Here is a 26006-nt window from a genome sequence, read left to right as displayed (position 1 = left end):
TGGCAGCATTTGAGCGTAGATGGTCTGCAGAGATGAGGAGAGAAGCACCCTGCAAATGCGCTCAGCTAAAGCCAAACAAATCTCTGCCCCAGTGCGGCGTTGCAGTCCCTGACGGCGAGCTGGTTCCCATACACCACACTTGAGATACATGAGTCAATACACTATTCTATGGCCCCCTGAATAGAAAGTTTCACAGATTACTGGCCGAAACCCTGAAATTTTCCTCAGCTGATTCGGCAGATAAGGAGCAGTCTGTAGCTGCGCTGTAGTTACATTGTTTGATCAGTGGGTTAGTCCAATGCTCAGTTCTCCTCTGAGATGTTAACACCAGGGCTACTTGAAGATGCCTCAACGCTCTCTCCCAGGGGCGGCGGCCCGGCCCTGCATCATAATAGAGGAGTAAGGGGACTGTCTGTCTTCTATTCCTGAAGGGTCAACAATCAGCCCTCTTTAGTTTCTGGCCTCACATTCAGAGAGACAATTGCTGCTGGACGCCACCATGAGTAAGTATCATATCTACCTATTCACAAGGTATGCGCGTCTCATTATTGTTGTGAATGAGCCAGAAACACAGTTATCAATCTCAGCCCAAAATCCTTGAATTTAGCTGTGGAGCTGTGCGGAAGACACACAGTCAATGTACTGCTCCGAGAGAGTTGAGCAGGGGGACTCAGGACACAGAACTGTAGGAGCTCATACATTCACGTTTGAGCTGATGGAGTGCGATGGTGTGGAACTAGGCATACTTTCACCACTTGCAGTCTGCGGACCTAAGGAAAATCAAGAATCCAGTTTGCAGATTGTGAGAATTCCAGGACGCAGCGTCCATGAGGTTTAGAAGCTAGACTTTATGGCGGGACTATAGCTATTTGAAAGATAGCCCTATAGGTCGATAAATAGCCAGCATTACGTAGTTCCTGTTGTTAAGATGTCAATGTGCGTGATGTAGAAGATGGCAGCGAGAGGATGTGAGAGATGCGCCCATTATCAGGGCATTCTGTTGGGTAGACAGATAAGGCAAACTGCAAGAGGCTCTAAAGTATCAGATCGCGAGAAGCCAGATGTATGTTTATTCAACCAGTTCTCTCGCAAGACCTTTAATGAGTCATTGATGTTGAGGCTAACTGCGCACGATAGTCATTCAGACAAGAATGGTGTTACTGTTCTCTAGGCACAGGATGGATGACAGATTTTTTAAAGCGAGGTGGGAACCACCGAGGCCCGGCTGGCTGGCGTAGGAGAGACTCATTACAAAATAGATGCGGCTCTTTACTGCACGTCGGAGAAGCACAATAGCACAATTGCCTTTGTAATCCGCTCCTCAATGTCCAGACAAGCAGACTCCGGGTTGGTAAGCAGCAGTGCAGTTTGTTTACATGCTAGCACATGGAGTTGTTCTCTAGTTCTGTCCACCACGGATTTCTGATTGTGGCAAGCATACGGGTGGTCCTTATAGTTACTGCTTTAATGATACTTGCCTAGGCTTAACGCGGTTAACAAGCCTTTAATACCTACATCTCGCTGTGCGTGAACTCACTGACGTCAGCGGAACGCTGCACGAAACCATGTTCCAGTCTACGTCATCAAGAGGTCGCTGTAGCATGGCTTCTGCAAGGTGGGTGGACCATCGCGTCAGTCACCGACCCTCTGACAACGGGGGCATCTTCGTTGTGAGAGGGAAAATGCGGCCCCATGCGTCCGATTTGCCGAAGCGTTTTGGTAGTAAGTGAGCTTTGTAAGCATTCTTAAATCTGAGATGTAGCGATGATTCCCGGTATTCGCCGTCCCTCTGGCGATTGGACAGGATCACATGTTGCATAAACAAATTACCCGTATAACTTGCCTGAGCAGCTTCCGGGTTGTTTAAAGCATCCCCAGCGATGAACATAAGCAGAGCGTCAGGATGTTTGTGATGTTGAATGCTGGGGCTGATTCGAGCATCGTGACATGCCAAGATCAGACAACGCCAAACCCAGGTACAGCTTCGTCGGAGTTGGGGATGTAAACCAGCAGAGGTAACGTGATGATAACAAGGAAAACTCGACGAGAGGCCGGCGCCAGATAGAACTGAGCTCTTGCGCCAAAGAATGGAAGGAATGGTTAACATGAGTGACCGAGCCAGGAGCCCGCGAACTAGAGTGGAGAGGTATTCATGGCCGCGATCACACCATTTCTTAGTCTGATCATGCCAAACACACTCCTCGCACCTTTGCGATTTAACCGGCCCATCGGCTTGCCTCCTGTCAAATCCCGATTAAACAAAGAAGCCAGAGGACGGACTCTTGTCTCTCAGTCATGCTATGCGAATCCCCGCGCGTTTCACGCAGTGTTTTGTCGCCTTCGCGTCGTCAGTTATTCAGGGTAGACATTGTTATATAACTGCAGTTCCGGAGAATCCTCATGATGGCCCACGATGCCGATGGAGGATAAGCATGTCGCTGAACAGAGTCAGTGAAAGCTGTCCATGTCGATAGGGTTGGGCGTGCCGTAAATGATCCATTACAGGACGTTCTGTGTGCACAAAGAAATGCTCATAGCGTTGTGGTTGTGAGTAAATAGAAACATGTATGCATAAGCATCGGTTTCAATAAAGCTCTTTCTAAATCTGAAAATGATTATGATCTAACGCTAGCGACTTGACGGCGACCGGACTTGGCAGCGCATCTTTGGTAGTCCTCTTCTATCCAAAGTCCTCTGATCTGCTGGCTTCTGTAATTGTTTCATACTAGTGTGTGGAGCAGCCTCTGAAGTGAATATGATTGATTGGGGAATCCTTTCTTCCTAATCTCCTGAACCTATATGTTCATGTCCTACACAGCTTTTTTTTACCACTTTATTCCTTTGATTCATAGCCCCCCAAAGACAGACGGAACTGCCATCCCAAGCTCCAACAGGCATCAATGGAAAAAGATTTCTCATCACAAAGGTTTTAAAGGCCATGATCTTCGTGCCCCAACTAATGCAGAATGTCTTCATCAATCCTACATCGCCTACAATGAAGGGGTGCGACTGGTAAAATGTCAAAAGTTCATATGTAGAGACAGTTTTGCAGGAGTGGGTTTGTCACGTTGGAAAGATTTGTAGTAAGTCTGCTTTAACTCTGACACAATGTGTCGGAGCGAATGTTAGGTAGATCAGGCCCTCGCAAATTGGTATCGCTTGTAATTACATTGCTACAACAATTACTGCAGCCATAGAATAGCCTCTTCTCTCACTGTCTTTTTTGATCAACTGCGAAATGCCCAAGCTTAAGTCCTCGATACTGTGAAAAAGATACAGCTATGGTGGACAAACTTCACTATAGAGAGCACCTAGAGGTCTGACAAGCTGCCTGCAATCTTCAGAAGGGCTTTCACCTACTTTAGGGTTGTGTACAATGGCTCTAGATATTATGATCTTTAGGTAGTCAACGCTGGCGGTAGCATTTGAAACCGAGCTGTAGCGATCTGATAGAGACCACAGTACTTCATTAATGGGCGGCAAGACACTTGACAGCCTTTTGATGCACAGAGCTGAAGATAAATGCGCAGCACACACTATTCTGTAGACAATATGAGCGATTGCGAGGTAATGGAATTTGGTCGGCACTTGAGTTATGCCTCCCGCCACACATTGTGTTAACAGCACAATACATCGCTTGACCCAAGCTCTGGGGATGCATTCCAGTAATCGGACAATTTTATTGTCATCCATGAAATGTGAGCAAACGCCAGTTGCTATACGCGTCAGAATGAAGTCATACAGCCGTCCATAAATTATAATTCCTGACCAAAGGTGGCTAATGATTTGTTGAGAGCTTCTCGTACTGTAATATCATGCATGACTATGCAGAGTTGTTGTTCTAAGTCATGACCATCATGTGGTCTCATCAACATTAAGAGAATATGGTTCTACTTCCCTTATATCCTCCAGAAGTCTCTTATGCACCTACTGAATGGTCCTCATCACCCAAATATAATAGTTCTGGTGCCATTTGTTCGGCTGTTAAACTGATACTCTTTCTTGCGAAATTCCTTCTAACAGAGCACTATCATAAATGACCGACATTTAAGGTGGACTTGCGGTAGTGCTAAGCCAACAGTGTGTGAGCATGCAGCCATCAACTCTGACGCCTTTAACTCCAACATTAGTTCTTTGAAAGGAACAGCCTTTGATGTCAAATAATATCTGGCATTTGCAGCAAAGGACACACCATTTTTTTAGCTATTGTCGACCAAGTCGCATGTGGCTAAACCAGATCATCTGTAGGTGAGCGTCCTAATTTCACATATTGCAATAACTAATCAAGAAAGCTTTTTTTCCATCATGACGGGAACACTTCGAATCCATTCCAATTAATACCTCTCTCTAGTCTCCCTTCCTTTGCCCGAATATATTTTCCTATATTGCTCCATTTTTACCTGCCCATTTCACCATCCTGCCTGTTCATTGGGACCGCAGACCAGCACACAGCAATGTGCCATATCCCTCATTTATCTAATGCCCTCATTTAAATGTGACGTTTCATTTTTTTTTTCTTTTGTCACTTTACACTCACGCTTTTACTTGCTTCCGTCAGCCCCGGCATTTGAATGCGCAGCGTGGTTCATTCTGGTATCAATGCCAATTGTCCCATTAAGAAATGATTAGAATTTTCATTTATTTATTTGCGCCCCTAAAAAGTTTAACATTGGGTGGACATTTTGTGGCCTTTTTTATTTGCCATGGATATGAAAAGTAGCCAAAAAACGCAACAGGTGCACGCATTTAAAAGGTCATGACAGGCTGTATTACCCAAAACTTCACTGAGGTGTAATCAGATTTACTAAGGAAGTGAGTGAACGGGCGTGGAAAAAGGTCTGTAAATCACTCACGGTGAGACCAGTGTTTTTCATACCAACAGTCTTTAGTATATATATAAGTACACCGCAGGGAACATAAGACAATAAAAAATCCTCATGCATCACTCTTTTACATATAAGCAAAAAAAACTAATTGAATACTTTTCCCCCCCCCCCACACGACCACACACACACCACTCACTCAAAAATACTTATTCATTTACACTGCATTAGTCATGGACACAAGTACAAGCATTACACATACCAGACACTTTCTCATAACATCATAAGTAATCTCTCGCTTAATAAATTAATAAACGTTGTTACACAACATTAATTTTAACTCATACAGGGTCCACAGAAACACTCTATCTCTCCCTGACACTCACCTGCTACATTAACACCACACACATGCCGGTTTCACACACACTCACTCATACACATTCTCAACTACACTCTCGCTCTGTGGCGCTCCTGACTCTCCAGACGTGTCTCAAACAGCTTCACAATGAACACTCTCACCACATCACCCACATCACACAGCACACACTGACAAAGTAGTATTACAACCAAAACTTATCATATGAACATTCGTTTTTGTAGAATACCCATATAACTGCATAACTCTGATGTGACAATCTGAATCTGTCATTTGCAACACTAAGCACAGCTGATAAACAACCCGTGTTTTGAATTTCGACCCCCAGTACTAGGATAGTGAACACATGTGTAAAATCGCCATTATAATAACTTTTACGACATAATAACGTTAGCTCAGTTTAAACTGCGTTACATCAAGTCGGCACTTACCGCTAAAGATCTGGCATTACGAGCTCACATCCTAGCGCTAGGATGGTTGGTAATGAGTGCTTTGCAGTATTCCTGTGCAAACTTGAGTGTGCCATCGTATATGCAGGCAGAAATGATAGCAGCAGAGCCAGGTGTGAGCGGGGCTGTAGGTGCGAATGAATACATCATATCTTATTGAGATGCGTGCCTGACCCAAGGAACAACGGCCAGCCACCGCGCATGCAAATCTCACATGTGTTTTAAGAAGCCAGCGCTCTTAGTTATAGGATAAGAACCCTGCAAACAGTCTTCACTGAATATCCTTAGCTCTGACACAGGAGTTATCACCCTGAATATCATTTTCCTCGTTTCAGGTATTATAAGGAAGAACTCAATTAATGCAAACAAAAGTCATAATATATCCCACTGCATTCGCTGTACCATAAGTGCAAACATACCTGTACGTTTTGACCAGACTTGTATGCATTTTGTAACAGCCGAATCGTGAAACTTCTTATTATTGATTGGATTCCTAATTTGCTGTCCCAGTAATGAACCTCCTGGAAATGCAATTTAAAACAGCACAATCAAATCATAAAACTCGAGTGGTTTTGATCATGTCTAAAGTGCGGTTTAACTGCAAAAGCCTAAAAAATAAGCATGATGACCATCATACTGTTTTGAGCTACTAGAGTATATCTAATGACATCTAGTTATTTAAAACATCAATAGACATGCAGTGGTTAAACAGTGGCATTACAATATGAAGATACTTTCTGGTTCCAAATGCGTCGGATTTGCCCCTCTTTGCACTGGAATATGGAGGCATTCTCTATGATTTTAAAACCCTAAAGAAGATACTGACACTTACCTGTAATATCAAGAGCAAGCAGATTCGAAATGGTTCATCATTTTAAATGGTCTTCATGTATCATAATTATTGCGCATATTATTTCGTATCATAATCCTCTCAAATTAACCGAAACATGTACTGAGCTAAGTAGAGCGATGTACCGCTATGTAGTTACAGTTATTTTTGGTGTGGTTAAAGTTCCACTTAAGTGTTTGATTCACATTGTGACTGCTAAGATTTATGGCGAGTCGAATAGTAATAAATCTGTGTTGCATCTCCAGAATAAATGGAAATGTAAGCTACGCAGCCATGCGCAATCTACTTACATCGTGTCTCTTGGCGCGAATCCCTGCGGCGCTAGTGAACCCACGCCGGTCTTGCCTTATAATCCCATTGCCAAAAGATTTGAAGACGCAAGAACACTAGGATTATTGATGGCTCACATGACCGCATGGCCCGGTGGATCAAAGCAAGTCACACTGTTTCTCTCGAAAAAGCTGCTCTGGGTGCAGCATATATACCTCTTCAATCTCAGTGGCATATACGATATGGAGCACCAGGGGATCCCATATATAATAAGTAGCAACAGAGTTTAAGATCTGCAATTCCTGCGGTACAGCGATATGCGAGTGGGGACACACTACACACATGTTTTGCAATGATTTGTCTACCAATAAGACCTGAATGACAAATGAATGCAGTGTCTAACAATCACACACAAGCTAAGGACATTCACACCAACAATAGTTTGCGTGTTTTACCAATAACTGATCCAACAGGCAACTAACATAACACACACATTACTTTCTTGTCAAGTCACGATGGCTCACGTTGTTCTGTCGAACACACAACGGACCAATTCACTCACTTCATCCACACCACAGCACACACACTTCTAAACACACTCGACATCTGCCATATACAGTACACAATGAGTTCATGCAACACATACACTCACACAATAGCAACAGTCCAGCGCAAACATTTGAACACGTACTGGCCAGTCCTCACTCATACACACATACACACTGCCTTCATCGTTTGGCACGTCACTGAAGTAAAGGCAACAGTAACTAGTCGTACACACCACTGTATGTCATTTTACACATTTGTGACAACTAACTCGAATCTGCCATTCAAAGCACTCGTCTCTCAGCACTGGCCTCTGTGTGCACACGAAAGAGTGAAACTTCTCACATCGAGCTGTGAGTGTACATTTCAACTTACAAACACTAATGTGAGATGTGACAAATTCGCACAGTCGATGTCCAAACTCTCGGGTGAGCTACTGATTACCTCCATAACTAAGCAAACTATATTTTGCTCCTAATTTTATTCTCTATAAAATGGTCCTCTTCATTTTCTAGCCAGTATATATGTGACGCAGCTTGCTCGTTGTTTTTTTGCACGCGCGAAAGTAACATGTTTTGTTTATATTTTCTTCTGTGAACATCAGGCTATAAAAGCAGGTTGCTAGAATTGCAGTTTCTATTCTTTTGAATTGATGTTCTGGCATCAGCATTGGATCATATTTCCTGAGAGTATCTGAAACTGTTGAAGCTGTTTGCCGACTCGGATGGCAGACTCAGATTTTCCGCTGCGTCCGGAGCTCCATTATTTGACCAGTCTCTCATCCGAAGGCTGAAGCGATGCTGTACGTACTACACTTTTATACAGGAGCAGGTACACCCAGATTCATGCACTATTATTATAGCATCTTCATGAACAAACCTTTGCCCAGTAAACTGGAAGGCTGCTAGTCGTCACCCATTGTGTTTATCTACCACGGCGATTGCTGTTTGGCTTAATAGAGTTTACTATGAGTGTGGAAAGTTGTGCACGAAATTGTTTAACTGGATGCTGCGTCATTAGCTGATGAGAAATATAGCAGGTTCACTTTTTTTCAGAAGTATTTTCAGAGGACACTGACTGATTGACGGCGTAATCAACCACTGGTAGATTTAAGCCCTGCTGCTACTGATGGCTTCACTAAAGTGACCTGAAATGGGAGACGTAATCTGTCCCAATGTGACCCGCGTAGGGGGGCAAGCCGCACGAGAATGAAGGATGTTCGTCTACATACTACCTGGGTGACAGAACGCAATGGCATAAACCTGAACTCACTCCTCAGGTGAGAGTTTACGCCTGGCTTCCATCAATCCCAATGACTCGTGTTTTGTGCCTCACGTTTAACCCCAGGAAACCCAGATCAGATGACGCGGAAAAGTTCAAGACAGATAAACAGACAGATAAACCATGCCCAATGAATGTAGCCGCTGTGAAACAGGAGATCTTTATGTGTCCTTCATGTGTGGGTGTGTGGGTGTGTGTGGGGTGTGGGTGTGTGTGTGAGCGCGATTCCAGCACGGTCCGTCTACACCTGCCTGGTCTGCAGCACCTGTTGAGTCATGTCTACATGTCCGCGTCAGGCATCGACATGGATATGATGATAAATCTGATCAGATTTAATGTGATCGGAGCACAAGGAGGGATGCTCCTGCCTCACGTACGTAATTTCACAACACATTGATGAAAATCATTGTTAAATATCATCTCGAACCATCTCAACACAGGCCTCATCTGAATGGGGTTAGCCATCTACTGAAGCGATTATTTGTAAAAGTAATCTTTACTTTGGTAGAATATATGCAATGAGCCTAATTCAATCTATTAGTGGGTGTCATTCCTGACTGTTCGCGACATCATGAGAATTGACCTCTTTTATCTATGTCTCAGGGATCAGCGCTCGTGATGTAGAGTCGGTCTGTAGCTGCGCAGCCCTCAGTTGTTTCAGAGTCCCAAGGACAAATCAGTCCTGAACTACTTTGAATGTCCGTGGTAGCAACGGATTTAATGCAGTTTAATCTCACGTCATGTTTCACAGGTGACCGAGAGGACCAGCAGCACACCGGGGCCTAACATCATGGCTGAGTTTCAGAGAGTCTCTCTGTCACATGAAGAATATGTCTCAGCTCCTCATGTCTCTCAGATCTCTGAGAGAAGAAGCTGAATGTTTTCTCTGAATCTGAATGTGGATGTGGTACGAGGAATGAGTCGTCGAGGATGTCTTTCGATCCGATGGATTCGTCGTCCAGTTCTCTGCAGCAGTCCGTCCTGCTGGAGTTCTGGCTTCTCCTGCTTCAACTTCTTCTATCTTCATGCTAGGTACGCAGGGTTGGTCAAACAGATGCATCAAAATGTATTTTAAAATCAAAATACCTTCATTTTAAGTGCCCTATCAAAATAAACTACAAAATACAGCAGCCACACCGAGTATCAAAATTAAACTACTACGCCATTTTTTTGTATTTTTAGAAATACTAAAAATACTTTTACAAGGAGCATGAAATTTCTTCGCAAACCTCCATCCAATGCTCTATTTTGATCGTTTCGCTTCACTATTAACAACTGACTCTGAACGATGAAGTAAACAATGTTTGATAGAAACAGCTGTCTCTGCCCGAGGTCATGCAATAAATCTGACTTATGCAACCAGTTAACAGATCAATATTCACATATCCCTGTGATCGCCCAGAGACGGTTTAGTTTTTAAAGTAGCCAACAGTTTAATGATTTTAACAGTTTGCAAATGACTCACAAGGGCCCCCCTACTTTTCATCAGCAACACTGTGAACCAATGACAAACACTTTCATTCCTAAGACACACTGATGTAACCTGTCTACTAGCAACTAGTATTTCTAAACTAATTAATCATTTTGATTGTTAATCATAAATATAAGTAATATATTGTTGTCATGCAGTCCTTCATGCCCTAATGGTCCACCCACTCATCATCGGGATCCTACTAATTTCTCAATCCTTGCGCCCCTCTTGGCCCGTTCAATTAGGGTACGCCTCTCACGTTTCAGACAATTCAAATATGTCACTAGACATATCGTATATTGGACACCTATTTGGAAGTTGACCACACGAACAAACACCCCTCGGGCTCTTATAGCATCCACCACACATATTATACACCCAATATTCCCGTGCTCCCCCTCGCCCTCTCTCTCAATTTTTCTTCTTTCCTTGTACAGGAGTTTTCCTTTTATTAACCCGATTTTTGGTCTTTTTGTGAGAAATCCAACCGTGATCTAATGAGAGCCATAGAAGTATAGAGGACACACACACATATACAACTTTTAATAAGTGCAGTTGCACCAAGCACATCCACACTCTATTACTCATTCATACCATGCTTCCTTTTCCACTACCAACGCTATACTAGTAATTCCTGATCCACTAAAAGCTGCACGGATATATTTTGCTTACTCCGACAGGTCCGCCGGGATCTATGGAAAGCAGCCTTCGTTCTGACGGTTGATGAACGGTTGTGTTTTGTATTCAGCGCTGCTTTGTTGAAGACACAGTATCTCCTCTGAGAAGATACGAATAGAATTTCTCACAAACTGAGATCTTGTCTGGAAACTCTGTGGCTGTTCTTGACGTCCCACAGCAGGACGGAGGAGTATGATCGAGGTGAGCAGATTAAAAAGTAAATAATACACATTAAAAAATGGTGTACACAATAAATTGATCCGCCGTAAAAAACTACAGAGACCTGATTCGTGGGTTGAGTGAGATCACTGCTGGGACACAAAACCCTTCAGTGGCATACACATCAAACTCGACAGAGCTGAGAGACTTTACTGTGTGACAAAAGAAAGCCTGATTTGCTGAAACTCTGGCAGTTTGCTATAGAAGCCTCGTGCAACCTCTGGCTTGATTTACAAAAAGATTTACAGAAGTGTAGTTACCATCACATATCACTTTTTAAATTGTGACTATAAGACCTAACTAGCTAATTGTATATATATTCAGCTTGGAAAAAATTTAGCATAGAATAATTTCACCTGATCAAACTGGTATTCATTCCACCACAGTTGCTGTTAGTTCAGACTTTCTGTTGTCACCATCTTTTTGATTTGATTTCGTCACTCAGGTGTGTCTAATCATCATCCTAGATTTTGGGACTGAAATCGCTGTCCTGTCCCATCACAACCATGCCAGGTCTGCGCTCAAACTGAATTATCTGTCTGTCCTGTCACACAACCACGGATGTCTTTCCCCCTATTCACTTGACCGCTCCTGGCTATTGTTTTTGTTGGGGCAGCCTGACACCAATCCCTGAAAATCCTGACTGAATCCTGAAGGCAAAAGAAAGAGGCAGACCGATGACTCTTTTCTTTAGTTTAATAATGCAAACAAACAAAGAAACAGAGGTCCAAATACACAAGTGCTCTTGTAGCACTCCTTATGCTACGGGCTTTTTTTTTTATTACCGGGCTTCCCTTAAAGACGCATACACAATACTCGACCACCAACTCCCCCTTTTAAGACAATTTGCTATAACCGTTTATATTACAGGAGAAGATTGTATATCAAAACTTACAATGAACATAGTACTGTATATTTACTCTAGATACATTAGCACAAGACTGTGTGTGTTTTAAACGCATTCAACTTAATTGCTCTCTTAAACAATCACGTTGCTAATTTACGCGAATTTAACTGCATATTTACTTACTAGTCATAATGTTTCGTACATTTACTAACATTTGTTTCACCTTTCACTTCACTTCACTTCAACGACTAAGCTTGACATTGAACAGTCTGTTAAACTACAATTCTTACACTACTTGTAAGACTTACTGTATGAAAAATCTCAGCTTTCTCAACTGGTTTACTCACTCTAACCAGACCTTGTTACCCTCCATCCTCACTAGTGTGTGTAGGCAGAGAGTCCATTTTGTTCAGTTGATCTCATCTTTCCACCTCTCAAATCGTCAATCCAATCTCTTCTCTCTCTCTCTGTGTGTGTGTGTGGTGTGTAGTTGGTGTTTTTTTTTATGAAATCGCCCTGAGGAGTTTGTTCAAGAGAGGATGAAAATGTAACTGCGGCTGAAGACTCTCCCTCCTCATGAACGTGAATGCTACAAGGAAATGGAGTCGCTGATGAACGACCGCACACAGAGAAAAGAAGAAGCGAGGCCGAGATGCCAAACGAGCCCCCCCCCAGTCCTGACCCTCCAAACACAGACCAATAAAAATCTCACTTTATTTCCACACAGCAAAAGTAAAGATGTTTGTTTGGATAGGTGGTGTTTAATGGTGTTCGTAGTTTTAAAGGTCTAGTTGTATGAAGATATGATTTAAGGTTCAGTATGCATTTAGTTCAGTGATATGCAGCATGTTTAGCTTATGTCTTGATTCTAGTGGTTTTATACTCGTACTTTATAATAACCCATTTTATTCAGATATTCACTTATAAGGGCAATTTATATATATACATAAAAGTATTTGAGTTCTAGATTATTATTTTTTTTTAACTATAAATAGATTAAATATTTTTTTTCTTCTTGGTCTATCTTTTTTAATCTCAAAAGTGTTTTTGTAAGTAACCTTCACAGAGAATAACTGTTAGTCATTTGAAGAAGAAGAGAAATAAATAATCAGTATAAATAAATCAGTTAACTGGAATGACAGAGGTGACGAGACTTTCAAGTCACATGCCCCCAGAGTCTTCAAGTCATCTACAAGTCCTCAAAGAGATTAAAGTTAATGAGATAATTAAGTGACTAATAAAATGATGATTGTGCAAATTAGTGATGAACACCTGCTGCTTCTGAGAATTACAAGAGGATCAGATGTTGATGTTTAATTGTTTAAATCATGTGCCACCATTCATGGAGGATCACGTGTGTGCAATTAAGATACCTTATTAAACATGCCCACCCATAATGCACTTCAATATTCGAAGAAAGGCCAGACCTCATTTTAGATCAGTTTATCAGACATGGAACTGCTAATCATATGATCCTCAACAAGTGGATGCACACTTTTTCACACTGCCAGCTGCATGCCTGGAAGTTTTTACTATGGGGTATACAATTAGCTGCCAATGCCATTGCAGCACTATAACATTTTGCTGATATGCCTCACCAGTGTTGATATTCATATGCTGGGTCCTTGATGCCCTGGTCTCGTGTGGCTAACTCATTTTGACGACTTACACAAAAAAAAAATTATAGCATTGCCATATTTAAAAATTCGATTCAACTAGCTAGACTATTAAAGCAGCACTTGCCTTTTTACAGATGGTGGAATATGCAAAACCTAGACATCAGAGATAGCAGTGAAAGAGTTTTATCTTGAATTGATAATCAGTGACCAAACTTGCATTATTAATCCAAAGCATAAACAACAAGCTAATATCCTGCCTCTCAATGTACAGTATTGATTATCCCTTGCTTTACACACTTCTACTGGATTATTCACAGAGAGCTATCTCACACTGCGAGTCAAGGGTCAAAGCAGCCACAACTAAAGCAAACACTGAGCTCCAGATGGCGATGAGGGGTACCAATTTTAACCAATTAAACAATACAACAGCTAGAGCCTCTGTAATTATCAATAACAGACGGGCTGTTCAATCCCCCAATGCACACATGCAATCAATTAAATAGTCAACTAATATATCCTCATTAACTTTAAACTCTTATGGACTTGCGGCGGCTAGGACTTGAAGACTTGCCATGCTGAACTTGAAAGTTCCCACACATGCTGAACATGCGATATGTGAAGTTACTGCTTCCATTGCCTTAAGGCTGAATGTTTTTATGGCACTATCACATAGACAAAATGATAAATGCAAAAACTCACTGACTGACGAAAGCAATGCAGCACAATTAGCCTCAAAGGAGGCAATTAATATAAATAATTACAATAATATTATAATATAATTAAAAATTGTTTCACCTGCCAGCTATTCACTGGCCTAGCACAATTAATATTACCATGCAACTAATACATGTTTTGCTCCAGCGCAACATTCAGTGCAATTTCATAATAACTCTAAGAAAATATCTTTGCCTGGCCAACGAACATAAACTTTAATTAAAGCTATTACTGCATTAGAAGCACATGCTATGCCTAGCCCTGGGGCAGCTAGTCATTATTCACAAAAGCAGTGACAGAATCAGAGACTCGTAATTTGTGCACTCTAAACTTTTTATATACCTAAACGCTAAACCCATAACTTTCCATACGCGAAACAAAGGAACAAACATACATTCACGGTCACACCATACATACAAAAGGGGAGTTGCACTGCATTGAATGAAACCATTAGAGAATTAGTGCGTTGTGAGGGAGTGGTGGCGTGTTGAGGCCGATGTGGACCCTCTGCAAAAGTAACCATCAATCTCTAATTCCAAAGACCAGTTTGCTATCCATAAGCTTACATCAAACCTCATGGCTGCGTGAATGGAAATACTTAGCATTCTGACATTGCGCCTGTGCGAATGATAGGCTTGTGAAGACTTTCCATGAGTGGTGAATCCCAGGCGTTAATGTGAAGCGTGAATCTCCGAGTATGCATTAAGGCACTGACTGTTGTGGTCAAGAGCCATCTCCTCACTTCTGGGGAGACCTGCACACTGCTCTATATTTTGCGACGGCCACCTGGGAACTGGAACTGTGCGGAGCCTTTACAGTCGGGGAAGATCACACCCTCGCAGGAATGGCTTGACCAATGAAGAGCTGATTTCCAAGTGGGAGAGGCTTGGAAATCATTTGGGTTTTCTGACCCTTTGTCTGCGAGCATCGTTCTAATTGCTCTGGCCCAGTCTATATCTCTGATTACATTTACAAACCACACATGACATTTCTACGTGGATAAGGATGTACACCCAGAGTGTGCAAGAGGTTAAATGCATGTTATTTTATGATAGATAGACAGCCACATATAGTTAAACTTAGATTTGGGATACATTACCTAGCTACTTAACTCCTAAAGCATGCAATAAAATCAACTTGCAATGTACAAGACAATATGCAAGCAACAATACTAATATACACAATGACCTAAGGATATGGATTATTTCCAAGAAATAGGTTTCGTTATGAATTAATTAGAAAATGTTACAATTTTTAATGGGGAATTGTAGTCCTGAGCTTTGCCCCTCTAGGGCCCGCAGTAAAACTAGTTGTCTATATCAGATGATTTGTCTTTGGGGTACCATGGAACCAGAGGCCTGTTTCTGACTTTTGAGGGTGTTAGTTGCAATTTGAGGCGGGAAGGGTCCATAGACTCTCATAGTTGAGAAGCTTGTTGGTTGGGTCTTAGGGCTTATTTTTTAAGTATAACAAATATAATTGTGTGTCTGATTTTGTCCAGGTGCTACAAGAAAATTCAGACTAATTACATATTCTCATTACAAATCTCAAGATTATTATGTCATAAAATACACAAACAACACACATTTTAATCAACACCCCAGCATATAAAGCCAAGTAATAAATGTACTTGAATACTAAATTTTTCGTAAATTCACAAAAACTCCATAGCAATTTCATGAATGTTGCCTTCGAGTTCCTTATATTCAGTATGGGCGCCTCGTCAGTATGGCCCCACTCACCTCCTTCAGGCCATTTTTTCTTCAGTCATACCTTCACGTTAACTCACCCATTATCAAACACCTTCTCTTCACTCGCGCACATTTCCCACAGCATTAAGCCAGGCTCGGGACTAAGCCCACTGCTTAGAATAGAATACATCTCATAAATCCCAGCCCTTCTAGATAAACTCCAGACCAGATATCCCTTCTTACCATTCATTTAGCAAAAGACACTTAACGCGCGTTGAGTGTAAAACAACAGCATTCTCCTGTTTTGTACTGTCCACTCTCAGAAAAGAATGGGCCATCTATGCATAACCGCCACTCCTGTGCCCGTTCAAGTAATACCCCTTCTCTAGCCAGAGGGTGGGAAGCTCAGGGCGCCAAAAGAGTTTAATTCCCTGCAGTATTTTTAGCTCCACCCATGAAACTCAGCACGCTGCATCAATTAGCAGGGAGCGACCAAAGATCATTTCCTTCAAGTCACAAAACATGATCCTTGAGTGAAATGTGCCCAAGGTCCTCAAAGTGTTAACGTTAGGGATATTAAGGGACCTATGAAATTGAAGATGTGCGCACAATTAGTGATGAACACGAGCTGTTAAAAGTCAACATCACTTTGAAGACAAGAGTAAACACAAGAACGTACAAGCTTACTTATACGACACAGTCTTGGACTTGAAATCAATGCAAGCGGCCAGCCCCAAAAAAACAAAACTTGCCCCACAATAATTGGGTGAGTTTTACCAGATGGAGCTCTTGAGCCTTTAGCCATTTTTATAAATTTGCTTTATAAGGCAATTGTTTTACCTTACTGTTCTATAGCCAACATTTGTGCCAAATATGTCAATACAAAGCTCGGAGCCCTGCCCCACTAGCAGATAACTCAGCCTGATTTGGGTGTGACTATATACGATCTGTATTTACATTTCTGATTATACTTTCAAAGGAGAAGAAACTGTGAATTAGTGGTTAGCGAGGAAGGCTGTGTATTCATTTAGGACCGGCGTTAAATGCCCAGATTACCGAAATGTGAGTAGGCTGTCACAGACTTAACTGTATGTAATTTTTCACAAAAAATAGAGAGAAGAAATGTCATTACGCAAACTGACACCATAATGCTTACTATATTACGGGTGAAACAAACAGTTTCGGATAGGCATTTAGCCAGGGACATTTATCATGTGATCCTCAACAGTGGCCTGGTTGAAAATAATGTAGTCATACTGAATGTGCAATTAATGCCGGTGTCTTTTAATGCTATTGCCAACATGAAGCCATTTGTTGATGGCACCATTGTTCTAGCGATTCAATGCATGGTTCATTGTTATCTGTGTGTGTACTAAAAGGCACTGCGAGTTCAGAACTTCTATGATGTGTTACACAACATGTAAAATTCACACCCTGTTCTTTTTTTTTTTTTTTTTTTATTTTGCTCAATGCGTTTTTTTGTGTTATGCTTGATAGTTTCACTTATAGGATATATTCAAAAACCTAAAACACATGAAAACAACAACCCCCAAAAAAAAACATGTTACTGCAGAGATTGTATAAACAGTCATTCGTGATATATGTTCTTCATATATCACAGTTTCTATCTCCTCCACAACAACCACATGCAGAGCTTACAGAGAGAGATCTAGCACAACAAGTCAAGCGGTCAAGAGCCGCCAAACTAAATCAAACACTGAGCTCCATGATGGTGGGCCGATCATTTTAACCAATAAAACATCAACATCTGATCCTCTGTAATATTCTCAATAACAGTAGGTGTTAATCACTATGCACAATCACTCATTTAATAATCACTTAATTATCTAATTAACTCTTTGAGGACTTGGGATTTAACTTGAGAGTCGTTTGTGACTTGGAAGGAATGACTTGATTCCTCTGGTGCAAATCCGCTGCTGAGTTAATGCGGTGGAGCAAAAATATGGCAGGACTTGTAACTCTTTGGCCCCTGGGACTTCGCCACCTCTACCTCTCAGATAGATCCTTCAGGGTGTCTTGGAGGGGAAAAGTTTCTAAGTCACAACTTATTCTTGCTACTGGGGTTCCTCAAGGCTCAGTACTTGGACCACTTCTCTTCTCCACCACATGATGTCATTAGGATCTGTCATTCAGAAGCATGGCTTTTCCTATCACTGCTATGCTGAAGACACTCAACTCTACTTCTCATTCCAACCAGATGATCCGAAGGTAGTTGCTCGCAGGTGCAGCCTGTCTGAGTGACATTTCTAGCTGGATGATGACAATCACCTTCAGCTCAACCTTACTAAGACAGAACTGCTGGTGGTTCCAGCTAACCCATCGTTTTCATCACAACTTCTCTGTACAGCTGGGTTTGTCAACCATAACTCCTTCCAGGACAGCCATGCCTAAAACCTAGGAGTTGTGATCGATCAGCAGTTTACGATTCACAGACCATATTGCTACAATGACCCCGTCCTGCACGATTTGCCTTATACCATAGTAGGAAGATTAGACCCTTCCTGTCAGAGCCAGCCACCCAACTTCTTGTCCAAGCTCTTGTTCTCTCCAGACTGGACTATTGTAATGCTCTCCTGGTGGGCCTTCCTGCATGTTTCTATAACAGCACTCTACACACTGATCCAGAAATGCAGACAGCAAGGGTTGTCGTCAATGAGTCAAAAACAGCTCACGTTACTCCTCTCCTCATCAGGTTACACTGGCTACCATCAGCGATGCTCGCATCAAATTCAAGGTACTGATGCTTGCCTACAAGTACGACCACTGGCACGGCACCAACTATACTACACTGTAAAAAGTTGATTTTCTATATTTAACTCACATAAACTTGATGTCAAAAGATTACAAGCAATATTAATCATTAAATTTAATCAAAGAAGTAATCAAAAGAGGTAGATAAACATGAACAAATTAACATGACAAAAAATTCAAGTAAAATTTACACAAAAATATTGATTTCAGTGGACAAAAACACAAACAAAGAAAAAAAAAACACTATGCTAAAGAATACTATGTTATGCATGCCAGGCCATTAGTTGGCGATCATGAAACACCCTTTCGAAAACATTATCTGCATGCACATGACCGTCAACCTTTTTACAAATTCACATTTTTTGTTGCTTACATAGATATGATACAGGCCTCATGTTCAAAATGTTGTGTCTTAAGCCCCCCAAAACAGAGTTATTGAAAGACACCTAAAGGTCACGAACAGAATCACTGAAGGAGAAAAATCAAAATATTGGTTAACCCATTATACGGATAGGTCAGTGTCTTTGCTTCTAGTTGTGCCTCTTGACCCTTAAAATTTTAGGGCTTTCTAATTTTAGTTGTGCTGTAGTTGTGATATACAGCAGCTAGACAAGCCAAGAAGGGGAAATAGAGATACATGTTAGTGTTCGTTCTTGACTTTTGAACATCATCATTTGGTATTCCTGACTTGGGTGTGTCTTTGTCAATAACAGGCGCCCTGTGGTTGTACAATATAAGTTCTGGTATTTCTAAGCATAATCAGAGAAATTCTTAGAAAGCACTTCTGATTAAAAACCATTTTTTTTTTAAAAGGAAAAGAATCTTTCATGTAGTCACACGGACATCAAGAATCAGCCTGAGAACCTCAACAATGGTGACCATCAAAAAGCATGCTGCACTGCATTCTGGGTGCCACCAATCAAAACTCATTTATTGGTTTCCATCATGCTTTGCAGCATGAATAAATTATGAGCAACAATGATTCTTTAGTAGCTTTTTTTGTGATTATTGTTGTTCTTTTTTTTATTGTTTTTGTCAGTTTTTTTGATTTTTATGCTGTTTTTTTTTGTGTCTGTGTGCCAAAAGAAGGTTCCCCTCACTTTGTTTTAATCAGAATTCTTAATCTCTGGATTATACTGAAAATTCCAGATCTTTTATTGTTGAATCACAGCGCTGCTATAATGAATGCTAATTTAACTCAGAGATCAGGCTCTAAAGGAGTTCAGATATTCAAGTAAAACAAAGATTATGTAAAATTTCTCTTCTTTCTCATAACCTCTACAACAACACCTGATCATCTTTTCTCTTAGCCTTGGCTAGCTGTTATAAATGAGTTTTACAACAGCATACAAAATGTAATATTAAAACATCAAGGGTCAAGAGCCCAACTAAAGCAAACACTTACCACTAATAATGGTAACCAATAATTTACCCCCTTTTTTCCTTCAGTGATTCTGTTCGTGAACTTTAGGTGTCTTCTATAACTCTGGTTTGGGGGCCTGAAGACACAAGTTTTTGAACATGATGCCTGTATCATATCTATGTAAGCAACAAAAAATGGGAAATTTGTAAAAAAGGTTGACGTCATGTGCATGCATATATTGCTTTTCGAAGGTGTGTTTCATGATCGCCAACTACTGGCCTGGCATGCATAACATAGTATTCTTTAGCATAGTGTTTTTGTTGTTTTTTTTTTTGTCCAATGAAATCAATATTTTGTGTAAATTTTAACTTAATTTTTTCAGTGTTATTCTACTCATTTTGAATGGTTAATTCTAATTAATTAAATGTGTTAACTTTAATTAAATAATATTACGTTGTAATCTTTTGACACAAGTATATTGAGTAAAATATAGAGAATCACTTTTTACAGTGTAATGCCATGATACATCACTGGTAATGTTCAAATATATAAATTAATCATCCAATATGATACATATTTGATTTCTTCGCAACTATTTACTTTCACTTAAGTCATAACCGACCATTTTTCGAGGATACTTTTGAGGGTGACAATTTTGTATGTAATTTGTCGTTTCAAGAGCAAGAAGAGACAAAACTCAATTCGGTGTTTAAGGGCTGATAAATGGAAGACGCGGCTCTCTGCATGCACACTGTACGCAAACCGAGCGATCTAGCGCTGGCGCGGGGGATGACTTAAGCTTTTCATGTCTTTTTGTCTTTGTATATTTAAACTGCGAGGTGTATTTGTTTTGTTCAGGCACGGGAATCAAATTAAGAAGAGCTTCGGTCTTGGTGTTTACGTGGCTCTCTGCCTGCGCACTGAACTCGGCGGCGCGAAACTCTCAGTTGAGTTTTTCCGCATCTTCTGTTTGAATGCTTTAAACTGTTTGAATGTTTAAATTGTCAAGGCTTAAAACACGTGCAATTGATAACTTTTTGTGATGATGCACAGGCTGTCTTTTTACGCTGGCCTCAGGCCCCCTCCCCTCTCTCCACGACGCTTTACTAAAGATATGCTCCTCGCCTGTTTTTGAAGGTAAGCGTGTGCTCTCAGATATGCTCTAGATCCCCCTCTCGCGATACTTGTGTTGTCATACCCCGATCAGCTCTGCGCGCAGCGCTGCTTCAAGTCTAACACACCGATTGGGTTTGTGGTGTTGTTGTGCGCGCGCTTAGGAAACGTATATCCACCATACGTCAGTATTTGCGTTGCTATATCATTAGGCTTGTTTGAGATTCGCCTTGCCTCGCCTGAAATGTAGGCGCGAGAGATAGGCGGCTGCCAGTAAGGGGGAGGGGGTCAAAAAAAGACCTTTGAAGTCGGACACTTCCTGAATCTCGCTGTTTTGTCACCTGCAAACGTCAGCAATGGAGGAGATCAACGTTTCACGTTTTTATATCGCAGACGAAGTGGATGTAATCGAAATACCACTGTTTTGTCATCATGTGCATCAGTTTCCCTTTGTTCTGCTGAACACAAAGGAGGAAATTTAGAAGAATGTTTGCCAAACAAGCAGGTTTCTGCCACCCATTCATTGTCCATAGTTATTTTTCCCTACTATACCAGTCAAAGCTGCGGTTTTTGTAGCAAACATTCTTCCAGAATTTCTTTCCCTTGTTTTACAGCCAGACCCTGACACTTCTCAGATGAAACCACACAAAGATGAGGGCATAATGGCTAAACAGTCCATTAGATATGTATGTGTGCATGTATATTTTTAATGGATTGATTTATTAATTCACAACCCAACATACAATAGAATAAAGTGAAAATTACAAGGAAGAATTCTAATTAAGAGAAAAATAAAATAAAATAAACACATGTCCTAATCTTAACTTCACTAGCATGTTTTGTTTTTGTTTAGTTTGCATGTAAATATAAATAAATAAATGGGTAATCTAATTCTTAGACATAAAGAGAAAATGTATCAGTTGCCATTCTCAGCCAATGAGCATGAGCTGTGTCATCAGTCAGTCGTTTCCCATCATGCTTTAGAGTAGTGCAGTCAGTGGAGAGCAACTGCAACTCGACTGCTCAATCCGACACAGCCGCCTCGCCGCTGTGATCTGCGCGAGAGAGTTTTTTGGCACACGTCAGCATGACATTAGAGCGAGGCAGACGTAACTCGGACACTTTTCTAACCGGCATGCATCTCGCGGTGATCACCGGTGATCAATTCTTCACAGATTTTGCTCATCTCAAACAAGCCTATTGATATCGTGATATGACACTTTTTTTTAATCATGTAAAAATTTTAACTGGTATTATCGTGGATGGTATGATATGGCACACCCCTAGCAGAAATCATTAATGTTCTTAATGGCAATTTAATGAAACAACAGAATTCAGCATAAACGAGTCTGAGTGAGGGATATCAGAAGGCCAATTTTCTTACTGTTGGTGAGGAGGAGCTGGGGATGGAGGAGTGGTTATTAACTACTGAGCAAGAGATTAAAGCTGCTGACTGAATAAATACTGAATAGACCTTATAATGGGGATGATGTGATAGGTGTTGTATTTTCCGATAGGTAAACGTGGCTCAACTGAGAGTCAGCTGATGCAAGCTTGACTGATGCCACTGCCAGAACTAAACACTATGCTTGGTTCTGTCTCTTAAAGTTTCTGCAACGTTCAAAAGTTTTTCTGTAAAAGTTTCTGTTTTTGTTGACCAGGTGCCGTTTCAATGGAGCTGTAATTCAAACAACAGCTGTGTGGCCGATCTGAAAGCTGAACTTCAGTTTTACGTGCAGAAACAACTGATAAATAAATCAGACATGATTTTATTCTGATATATGATTGTAAATGCTTCTGAATATTGGCATTCTTCATCAGGATTTGGGTTTTCGTATTGAAATGACGGGTTTGTTCTGCAGGAACGACACTTTAGTGGTGGAGAATCAACGCTCATTTCACGGTCCTTGTATTGCTGGCAAACCCAGGCGACGACTCCTACAACACCAGCCATAGTGCTGCATTACCCAGAAGGCATCTCACTCTCTAAATTCAATGCTAGTAATGTACAGCTGTCTGCGTGTCAAACTAAAGACTTATGACAAAAACATCTAAACATCCTAAAAACACGTTTTTCCTTAAATCAGTTTAGTTTTGAAAGAATTTCTGCTACATAGCATTCAGTCAGTATGAGTTGATTTTGAATTGATTGTAGCAAACAGCAATATTGCAGGATCAAATCAGAATCACAATTTGAATGTGAAAAAAGTATAATTGATATAAGATTAAATTAAAAAAAATATATTTTGTCACTATTTATAGGCATCACCTGTGCCGTAATGTCTCCTTTTAGTAAATTCCTCTTCTTTGTCAATTCGGTTCCAGCTTCTTGTGGGGCGGTGGCCATGATTCAGATTCCAAAAGGCAGCACCAATTCTGCACTAATACAGCGCTATTAAGATATTTTTTCAAAGAATAAAAAATAAATAATTATATTAAAGGCCAGAGTCTCTGCAAAACCTTGTCTCTGAAATTCTTAATATGTTGTAATAATAGATCTGAGCAGAGCAGGTACCGAGACTATGCTACTGCTAATACATTCACAGACATGCTGCTGTGAGCATGCAGGAAATACGTGCTGCTTCGCACTTTTAAACATATATGAAATGTCTCCCATATGTTTACATGAAATCACCCTGTAGCAGATCTATACAGGTGGAGCTGGGGAAGGTGGAGGGTTTCTGAAGCTCTCTACCCAAGTATTTGAATGTTTTGCAGCAAGCTCATTGGCTGCTGATGCAAAAGAAACCATTGAGCTGTACCATGTGAGTAATCATGTGATTATATCAGATTGAGCTAGAACCTAACAGACTGCTCCATCTAGAGCTTTTCATGACAGAACTTTGTATAAATTGTGTGTCTGTTGAATAAACAGCTGAGTCAGACTCGAAGCAGCTGTGGTGATCTCGGGACAGCAGTGCTACACAACAGAACAACCTGCAGAATTAATCTACCGGAATGTACCGCAGCGGCACCACAGTAAGGCGGCAGAATCACACACACACACACACATACAGATTGCACTTTTCTTTTCATACACATTTCCTGCATATGATTGCTATAGGTGTTAAAACAGTGGCAAAATGAACAGAATATATCTTTACAGTTACTACAGCCCATGAACCCATGACCTTGGTGTTGCTACCAACATCTTTGGTTTCTACTGTATTCTAGACTCAGTTTCTGGGAACCTTCCGTGTGACAAAATGGGATAATGAGTGGTCTGACTGGATGGAGATGATGATCACTGCCAACAGGTGAACAATGTTTCATTTATTCATTTGTTGTCAGGACTCTGTCATATTGATAATGTTATACAGAGATCTGGGCTTACCATATAAGTTATAAATGTTAAGAAGAATGACTTTATTGCATTTCATGTTCATCTGTGAGTAAATTCTGTATGTTTGTTCACAGTGATAACAATGGAAACATGAGTGATACGGAGGTGAGGAGGAGCGTCCCGGTGCAGTTCGCCGTTGATCTGGCGATCAGTCTGTGAGTCACATTTATCAAAAACATCTGTCCTTCTTGATCTGCTCTTTATTTCTGAATGACTGAAATCTCAACACAGGACATTTGATATAAAACTAAAATCTAAATGTCTTGCTCTGTTCTATCTTTCTCTTACCCACTTTCTCCTGTAGATTCTGTTTTAATGGCTTCATTACAGAGACAAACAGCATTATTACCAGCAGTTAACAAACTACGACAATAAACATGATAAAAAATGATTGACGGAGAATATGACTAAACAAAAATGTTATTGTCTGTTTTGTCAGAGTGAGGCTGAAGACTCTGTGACGTATCTGACTTCTCTCTGGAGGACAGAGGTCCAAAACCTCTCAACCTCATCTACAAGGTTTTTTAGCTGGTTCATTGTAATAAAGTGTGTATCTTTACAATAATAGTTTGAAATAAAGTGAAAATCAGAAACAGGCTTCATATTTCACAAGTATTTAATAATTTATATGAATAAACGTACTTTGTCCAGTCTTTCACACACAGCATTGATTCTTTGGTTAAGTGGTTTTTAACTGAAGGCTTAAAAAGTTTGGGAAACACTGAACTAATTTACAGATGTGACACCAGGCGATTCAGAATGAAACGATCAGATTACTGTGTATCTGTGTGTTTCCAGGTGGAGAATCTGGGTGTTAAAGGTCTGCTGGTGTCGGTCTCGCTCACCCTGCCCTGTCAAACTCCACATGTGATTTTAACACCTCACAACTTCAGCATGCAGGAGGTGCATCACTCACTCATCAGCTCACACCATCAAATCATAATTTTTGTTGAAACATCTGTTCTTCTCTCCAGAACCCAGTGCAGTGCAACTTCAAGCCAGAACGACAGGTAAGAGATCATATATGTGTCTTCTGTGACTGCTTGTCATTGGATGTTGATAGCAGGTATAAAGAACCTGAGACAGATGTTGCTAGTTGGTGTAAAAAGTCATTCACACTAAAAAACAATAACAATAACTGTGATGATAATTATAACAATAATGATACCTGTAACAAAAGCTATATTGGCATCCAAATGTTATAGTTATAGTTATCCTTCTCAGTGTGAGTGGCCTTAAATAGATGCATTAGCAGTGCATAGTTTTGGTGCCAATACTGCAAGTCTTTTTTTTTCTATTGCTGCTTTTGTATCAGGGGTTGCAAAAAAACAACCAAAGCATATTTAAATGATTTTAAAGTAGAAGTATAGCTTAAGTTGAATCATACACTGCACCAGAGGTTTTATGTTTAACATTTTATTGCATCAAATTAGAGTATGCTGGCAATGGTAAACAACAGCATGTGTCAAGCTGGCAGTGATCAGATGACAACACATTAGGAGTGATTCAGCTGCACACTTGAAACTAGGGCTGTCAATCGAATAAAATTTTTAATCAGATTAATCACACCATTTTTCTGTA

General features: G+C 40.7%; 1 protein-coding gene across 1 annotated transcript in view; it reads left to right on the top strand.

Annotated features, from left to right (window-relative positions):
* The window catches only part of LOC122134541 (integrin alpha-D-like), a 66241-nt gene extending 40802 nt beyond the window's left edge, over window positions 1-25439 (top strand). Inside the window, exons 8-9 of the mRNA XM_042716051.1 lie at window positions 24500-24580; window positions 25400-25439. Of these exons, the coding sequence (XP_042571985.1) occupies window positions 24500-24580; window positions 25400-25439 (121 nt within the window). The remainder of the gene's footprint in view (window positions 1-24499; window positions 24581-25399) is intronic.
* Window positions 25440-26006: the final 567 nt, after the last annotated feature.

This window comes from Cyprinus carpio, chromosome B1, assembly GCF_018340385.1.
Source record: "Cyprinus carpio isolate SPL01 chromosome B1, ASM1834038v1, whole genome shotgun sequence".
Taxonomy (NCBI): domain Eukaryota; kingdom Metazoa; phylum Chordata; class Actinopteri; order Cypriniformes; family Cyprinidae; genus Cyprinus; species Cyprinus carpio.
This window is presented reverse-complemented; position numbering and strand designations above follow the sequence as displayed.